This window comes from Akebia trifoliata, chromosome 11 (genome assembly GCF_017979445.1).
Source record: "Akebia trifoliata isolate Shusen 1 chromosome 11, ASM1797944v1, whole genome shotgun sequence".
NCBI classification, from domain to species: domain Eukaryota; kingdom Viridiplantae; phylum Streptophyta; class Magnoliopsida; order Ranunculales; family Lardizabalaceae; genus Akebia; species Akebia trifoliata.
The window spans coordinates 3,954,915-3,963,667 of record NC_141385.1 but is presented as its reverse complement, the minus strand read 5'-3'; the positions used below and the strand labels follow the sequence as shown (position 1 = coordinate 3,963,667).

Below are 8,753 nucleotides of genomic sequence, written 5' to 3'. Positions count from 1 at the left end.
GGCTGTTTTTTTTTTATTTATGAGGACGCCAAACTTACAAGCCCCATTTTATGGAACACGTTTGACGAAATGTTGGATAAAACATTAGATCTTGATCTGGCCAATACCTTATATCTTTGAAAAGAAGTAATATCATCTGAACAAGTTCAGAGCCAATGACAAGATCTTGAAATTGAAGAAACAAAATAATATTATTTAGCACCTTTTTTTTTGTACTTCTCTCAAATCGAGGAGTCCTTCAAAGCAACAAGTGATGATGCTTTTCATCAAAACAATCCACCAACTAGACAAATAAACATCAAAACAGTGACAAAATAGGAAACTGCATATCAAGATCCACTGAGATTTGTATACCATTGTCAAACTGTTTCCAATTACATAAAAACTTCACCCAAATAACAGCTCAATAACCAGTGAATGAAAATCAAACTTACCATCCATTACGGCTTCAATCCCCTTCATTCTTACTTCTTCCAATCTCAAAATACTAACTGAAAATATATATCACTCTTCCACGACGTTCACCAGTTCATACTCAACTAGAGAGAGATTGTTATCTTCTTTAACTACAAATTTAGCAGGTTCAGTGACCTCGACACGACCCCACTTGTCAACAGCCAACCTCATTGAACCCTTAAACATGTCAATCTTTGCGTTCCTCAGAATCACAGTGGTACCAGCTTTCATCATGTCAACTGCCCAGAAGATAAACCCACAACTTTAGTGAAATCATATAAGAATAGTGGTAAGCACCCTACAAAGCTATAGTTTACAATTTTTTTAAACCAATAAATATACATGATGAGCAACATTTACAACTATTTAATAGCATTTCCATTTTACAAAAAAAAGAGAAGAAGAAGAAGAAACTGCAATAACAACAAAGGAGTCCGACTTTGAAGCAGGCAGCCCGCTTCAAAATTTGAAGGAACCTCATCGTTACCAGACATTTATTTCACGTCCTTACATTTCCACAAAATTTAAAATACCTCCTTGAAGATTCCACGTGTAATCCAATGGAGAGGGTTTCTTCAAATGTTTGAAGTAGCCTATCCGCTTCAAAGTTTTTTCCTCAACAAAGGAGAAAGTAAATTCTAGTTCCCAACCGACAGCCAGAAATATGAAACAGATACTTAGGCGACATTAATATTTAATAGTAAGTGGTAAAAATGATGATCGGCTGACCAACCAATAAGAGCATAGTGCCTCCCAACAGAATACAAGATCTTCAAAGAAGCTCCCCTAAATTTCTCAACCAATTCGGTCCAAAAAATTAAAGATGCACGATGGAAATAATTAGTTTATATCTATTGCTCCTTCCCTTAGAAAATTCAGCTGTTCCTCTCCTACCCAAGCACAAATTTCATTGAGACTTCGTAATATTTCTGTGAGATTCATGATTTGAGTGTGCTAATCTGACAAACAAATCATGCCAATGTTGATTGATCGATTGATGCACATTATGAAAGGATGACAAGGGTTTAAATGGGGTTTGATCCTAAGCTTGCTTTGACTGAAAAAATGGTTCTTGGCAGAGTTTAGTGGTGAAATAAGATTTATGTTACCAAAACAAATAATTGAGACAAGGTGTTAGATGATGATGCACAAAATTATATAAACAAATACATAAATAGAGGGTGCGGTCTTAAAAGCTTTAGAAACTATAATGGGAACCCATATAGGGGTTAAAGAGGAAGATCAACAAATATCGCACAAGTTGACTTTTTTTTTTTTTCCAAAAAAAAAATGGCGTTTAGAGTTTTAGAAAATAAACAGGAACCCAATTACTGTTTACAAAGGAAGATCAACAAATCTATGTTATATAGCGAAACGAGAATCAAATCCACAGTCATATTTTAAACACGATGAACTTTCAAGCAGGAGTTCAGGTGAACTTCGCAAGAAACTAAAGCAAATCAAAGATTCAAGATTAATACTAAAGATTACAACTTTAGGGTTTTCTTCCCTGAATTAAGATTTAAAAAAAGGGCAAAAAAATAAGATTAGGGTTTCAAACTCTCAACTATTATAAACAAAATCCACCATTTTTAAACCCAAAAAAAGCCATCCCACTCGATCAATTTCTAGGGCTCCAAAGGAAGAAAATAAAAAACAAAAACGAAAAGCAGAAACCATAGATTAGGGTTTTATACCTTGATCGTCACGAGCGGTGAAAATAATCGAACCGGTCTCGTCACCAATGAGACACTCAGCGATTCGGGTTTGGCGAAGATGCTGAGATGCAGCGCGGCCCTTCTGCAACACCGTAGTCGAGCTCACGACCTTGGCTAAAAGCGTGTGACCACTCGTGCCAGGCTTCAACTGGTCAACCTTTACGAAGACAGGCTTCCTCATCCCTGGTTTTGTGCTGGTTTTTTTACCGTCTGACGAAGTTGTGGGAGTCGCCATTGATGAGTGTGTGAGAAACCCTAAATCCAGAGATTTATATTTATAAATAAATAAAGAAAAGAAACCCTAGAATACGAACAAACACAGTAGGGGTTTTCAGACTTTTTCGTCGTTCGATATTCTCTCTTTTTATTTTTAGTAAAGTTATAATAATTTTGATATATAACCCCTTTGATTTTAGGTAAATATTTGAGATACCTCTCTGCTTTTAAGCTAATAATATCTACCCCTTGACCGAAGTCTCTTTTAAAATATTAATGTAAATAACTTAAATGCCCTCCTCTTAAACCTAGCTTTTTCTATGGTCAAAAGAGTGGCACTTTGAAAAGAAATCAAAATCATGTCATTTAAATTTGAGAGTTCACTAGTTATCCTTTATCAAAGACTTTTATCACGCCAAAAATTTAATTTTTTTAAATTTGATTCAAGCCATAAACCTATAAAGCTAAAGTGTTATTTTTTCAAAATGACAATTGGTTGACTGCGTGAAAAAGTGTTACTGAAAAGTTCAGTACATATCATTTTGTTTTAATGGATAAGTTGGACATGAACTCACGACCTTGAAGTTGTTTTGTAATATGTTAAATCAACTGAGCTATGCGTATAAGCCAAAACCCAGTAAAAATATTATTCTTATCGTCAACCTCAAGATTCTCTCTCCTCCAATCTTGTTTGATAATAAGTTTTTGGGAGGTTCAATGTGATAGATTTTGGAAAAATAATAAAGAGTTCATGGCAAGAGATTAAAGACAATGTTAAAGATAGTATTGAAGGGTGTGAAAACTGGATTTATTGGAGAGAAATTAACTGTTCTTTTAATGGAAGAAATGAATGGTTTTTTATTGGAGTAGGTGAAGATGAGGGCATTTATGTCACTTTCTAATAGTCTCTTCCGAAAGATCATAATCAAAGGGTATCTCATCAGTTTGAAAATACAGGATAATCTCAAATATTCAGCAAAACTTGGAGGGGTTATTTCTATTTATTTTATACAAATTCTTAATTGACAAAGAGTAGAGTTAAAACCGGGACAAATAACATGGAAACAATCTTGACCACAAAATTCTATTTGATTTGGTAATCTCAACCCTACAATGTCCTTTTTTAATGAAGAGAAATACAATTTATAAAGAGAGATGCTATTGCCACACCAATTTTTACTAATAAACACACAGGTGCTGTGGCGTTAGCAAAAGTTAGTGTGGCAATAGTAATTCTCTTTAAAAACTAATGAATAACTGGGGTCAAGTCAACTACATCAACCAAATCATTCTCGTCAGGAATCATATCTTTTTAATTAGCGTAGGTTTTCCACCAATTCTCTCTCACTATCACAAATGTCATTGTTGGCATTGGTTCGATGTATACAAGCCATCAATTTCAAGCTACTTTTCTTTATTTTATCTCAAAATCTGCTCTAATATCATAAACATGATTTCTTTTATAAAAAAGAAAAAAGAAAAGAGAGAGAGAGAGAGATTATAACATTAACTTATTGATAGAAATTTTTATAAAATTATGTAATTTAGATAAATTGATCTATCAGCCCATTGAACTCAACTACAAAATTTAGATAAATTGATCATTTCTAGTGTCCTTATTCTCATTAATAAATTTGAATTAAAAACAAAAAATAAGACAAATTAGACGACAATCCAATGTTGAGGTAACCTTTAAGAAGCATGAAGGATCATAGACAAAATAAAGAAAAATTAATGAATAAAGAAGAGAGATATAAAACAATAATTCCACTAACTAACCATCAATTTCCATATAAATACTATGTATTTAATAGGATCCTTCCACGATCATTAAAAGAAGAAGATCATTGATAAACCATATTCTTGATTTTTAGAATAAGGTCTTGTGGACATCTATTTCTTTGCCTTCAAAAGTCCTATGATTCCTCTCCTATCAAATGCCTTGATTTATAATAAATAAACAAGTTGTTTACTAATTCAACATTAAACTAACATAAAAACAATAATCAAAGACTCAATTTCTGAACCTCAAATTATCAATGGTAAGGTCATATTAGGGATGTTGTCTATAGGGTCTTATTCGATCAAATCATTCAATTAATTTTTCTTATCTTCTTATTCGCCTTTTTATTGCACCAATCATCTGAGGGCAATAAAAGAATCATCCAAAGTTTTAATCATTTAGACTATTTGGTTTAGATAAGATTTTGTTTTTGTTCTATTGGTAAAGTCGATATAGAATAGGTTGATCATACCCTTATTATTTATGTTTTTGCAAGTTAAATTTGTGTTAAGTTCATTTTCTTAATGGAAATGTTTCCTAATTTGGTCATCCATCTTTCTTGATATTGCTACTCCTCCCTTTAGATCGTGAAAAAGAAGGGACGTGTTTCCATTTGCAATTTACTTGAAGATTTATTAGAAGGAAATAAATAGCAGGTGTCGGTGTTTGATGGCAAGGAGTTGTGTGTCAATGAAGTTATTATCTAAGGTTGGCAATGAGTCCAAATTTGTTTGATATTCGATTCGAAAAAATAAGACACAGATTTGAAATTTGGACTTTTGGATCGGATTTGGATTGGCATTTAAAAATCCAATACAATTCTAAATCTGTTTTGAATTAAACTCAACTCGGTCCAATGAAAATTAGATCCGGTAATTTGTTAAATACAAAATCCATTTTTGTCACTCTCTGTGTTAAAAATAAAAACTAAAAAATTCATCATCTAAAACCCATTGTCCTCTACTGAATCGCCCTCCAAAACCATATTTGTTTCTTCCCCAAAACCCATCTCCTTCAACCTCCTCCATGGATCCACTTCTTGCAATCTCTCTCTGATCCCCATGACCCTCAAACAACAAGCCAACTAGTATCCTTACAACAACAACTGTAGACACCTCAAATTGCGCAAGCTTGATAAAAAAAATGGCTTTAAGAAAAACCCATTTACCTCAAAGACCTTACAAACTCATAAAGGAACCTTTGGCCTAGGCTTGTCAATAGATATGAATCGAATCAAATATGCTTATGTTCAAATTTGAATCCAAAAAAAAAAATCAACATTTGAATTTGATTTGAATTCCAATAATAACAATCTTCGATTTTTTTTTCTAATCCAAGAAACCATGAAAATTAATAATAATTTTTTTTTTTATTAATAAAAATACAAAGTTTGAACTTATAGAAGAAGTGGTTGCAAAACCCTTGATTTTTAATCAAACACAATCACATTCATCTTCAACCCTAGATTTACATCTTCAAAATGTATCAAAATCCCTCATCTTCAGCATGTTTTAAAAATCCTTATTCTTTACAAACTTATTCATCATAAACCCTCATCTTCAACCTTTATAAAGCAAACCCTCATTTTCAACATCGGTAAAAAAATCGTTGAATTTTTCTCAAACCAATTAATCTTCAACCTTTGTAATAAAAATAAAATATATGATTTTTCATCACCTACTTTCAGATTCTACATACTTCAACTTTCATACCTCAAATACAAATATGAGTTCTATATACTTCAACTTTCATACCACAAAAATCCATGTTTTGTTCTTTTGAATACGAATTCAAATCAAATTTGGATTTTCGAATATCCATTGACAGGTCTACTTTAGTCCATTTGTCTCAAAAGGTCCAAAAAATTTAAACCTAACTTTACACTTGGCATCCCATCTTTAGTTCTCCTAAAAGCTTTGACACTTGGTAACTTTCTATAAGTCAATTCAATGAAGCTTTTCACTGGTAGGTCAATACTCAAAATCCATTGGTTAGTTAACCCTTTAATGATAAATTTTTTTAATGCCCCTCGTTTAATTTGAAATCTCAAGTGAAGTACACTTAAAGTTTATATAAATATGTTGAAACTAATGGGAATGGACTATTTTACCTTCAAAAGGGAAAAATTAAAATAAAGTACATGTATTTGGTTCTTATTCTCACATGTTACTTTTTAAGAGGGTTTATTTTGAAAATATATTTTTCCTATGCTTTTTTGAGATATTTACAAAAAAAATTAAAAATCACATTTTCACCTGATATCCTCCCATTCATTCTCCAAAATCATTTTTTCATCGATCATATCACCTTTACACATGACATTCTCTAATTTGTACTTTCAAAATCATTTTTCATATATTTCAATTTGTTCATATTTTTTGAGAAAATTACATTTATAAGAACAAAAAAAAAAACACATTTTCACTTTGTATCATTCCATTCATTCTCTTAAACTACTTTTCACCTACTATGCAAATACTACTAAACTCATGCCACATGGCATTGCCCACATGGACTTTGCCAAATAACTTCATCTTAGATGATCATATCAAAATTCTGTCATTTACTCTCAATACTCTTAAAAATCAAATGATGTTGAAGGTAAATCTTATGTCTTTTCTTAAAGTCATTATGATTGAATTATTTTGCTCTTAAAAGTTGTCCCAAAACTATATAAAATGGAAGCTTTCTCTTGAGTTGGAATAAGTTTTTTCCCCACCCTAAACCTATACTAAAACTTCCAAGACTCTTTCATCCTCTAAAAAACTTCATCACTTTCCATTCTTTTACTTTTCTAAACCTCCATCAAAGATTAGAAGAAAATACAAGAAGGAAAAGATTAAGAAAATAACAAAGTGGGCTAGATTAAGTTTATTCAAATATTGCATTCCCCTTTCTACTCCCTCAACCTCTTTACTTTTCTTTTTTAGACAATCCTAGGATATGTTTAAACACGCTTTCTCACCGTTGGTAAGTTGGACCTTAATCTTGTACGTGGAATGTGCAAGGTGATTTGACTGAAAACGTGAGGGGTTAAAGCCCCTTTAAACCAATCTCTTCATCATATGTAAATCATTTACACATTCCATTGCTCCTTTGACTAAGTCTTCTCTCATAAATTAATGAGAAATGACCTAAATGCTATTTTCTTTAAAATCACTCATCGTCAAGTTCTTCAGTCTTATCAATCAACTATAGTTCACACCCATTTGAAGAAAATCTTGATTCCACGCTTGATTCAAACTTACTCGAAGGGGCGGAGCTAAGATTTTCTTGAAGTGGGGGAAAATTGTAGTTGACAGATAAGATTGAAGAGTTTGAAGAGAAAATTAAAGAGCTCATTATTAGACATTGAAGAAAAGAGTATTTAAGTCATTTCTCATTTGTCTAAGAGAGAAGGAGCAATGACATCAACTTATATATATAGGGATGTCAAATATTGATCAAAACACTTATGTGAGCTTGATCTTTTCTAGTTGATTAATACAAAATGACATCGAGAACCTCACAATCAATTTAAAATAAAAACTATTTGATTGTTATTCCCAAAGTCAATCATCTGTAATATATATATATACACACACACATTATCCTAGTCTTGAACCATAGGATAAATCTATTTAACCTTCAAACTTAAAAAATAAGATAGGATTTTTTAAAATAGAATATGAATTTTTTTGAAAGAAAATTATATGATTTTTTGGGTTAGAGGTAAGGTTCAAAATAATGGATTGGAGATGAGGTTAAATAGATTCATTATTATTATTTTTTTTATAAATTAAAGAATTTGAAAATGAATGATTTTAGGTATCAAGGGAGAATGTCTTCAATTTGAAAACATGGGCATCTCAAGTATTCATACAAATGTGGAGTGTTTTCCAAATCAATACAAACATTGGAGGGGGAGGGGCATATGTCATCAGTTGGAAAAAATTAGGGGTATTTCAAATATCAACTTAAAATTGAAGGGCATATTATAGTTTTAAAAGCAATGAGGGTATATCTAAATATTCATTAAAAATCAGGGGAGGTAAAAAATGGGTAAGGTGGTATTCAAATATTAACCAAGTAGAGGGCTATATAATAAATCCAAAAAAATGATTGGGGGGGGGGGGGGGGGGGGGACCGACTGCAAAAAATTCTAAGGGGGCAAATTAAAAATATAAAAGAATTATCATTATTCATCTGTTTACTAAGAATTGGAATCAATGGATGCCTATAATTTGGCGGTCCCAATTCCATTAATTTTAGAGTCTGAAATCGACAAAATAAAAATATGGTGAATCCGATTCTAGATACCATAGGAATAGAATCTAACCATCGATACCTCCAATGATTTATCCATATCCATTGACATCCATACCAATATCCATTGACATCCATACCAAAAACTGGATGATAACAGTCCGAAAGATAAATGATTTTTTGACGTCGCACTCTGACACACACCTCCTGATGTCGCATGTGTTAAAATCATAAAATTTTCCTTGAGATGTACAATTGCACGTATTTATAAGAATATACAATTGTGTATCTTCAACGAAAAAATCTATGATTCTGACTCATGCCACGTCAACGGG

At 31.9% G+C, this 8,753-nt stretch overlaps 1 protein-coding gene across 1 annotated transcript; it reads right to left on the bottom strand.

Annotated features, from left to right (window-relative positions):
- Nucleotides 1-323: 323 nt before the first annotated feature.
- Nucleotides 324-2,494, bottom strand: LOC147390434 (Nucleic acid-binding, OB-fold-like protein). The gene is made up of 2 exons (XM_086457991.1): nt 2,154-2,494; nt 324-695 (listed from the first exon to the last, which is right to left on the bottom strand). The coding sequence occupies exons 1-2, from the start codon at nt 2,407-2,409 to the stop codon at nt 505-507; spliced, it is 447 nt and encodes a 148-aa protein (XP_086314117.1). The 5' UTR covers nt 2,410-2,494; the 3' UTR covers nt 324-504.
- Between the last annotated feature and the right edge of the window lie 6,259 nt (nt 2,495-8,753).

Excerpts from the sequence above, each read along its gene's own strand:
- LOC147390434 (XM_086457991.1), bottom strand. The coding sequence starts at position 2,409 with ATGGCGACTCCCACAACTTCGTCAGACGGTAAAAAAACCAGCACAAAA. Across the intron at positions 696-2,153 it reads CACCGCTCGTGACGATCAAG|TTGACATGATGAAAGCTGGT; the intron begins GTATAAAACCCT and ends TCTTCTGGGCAG.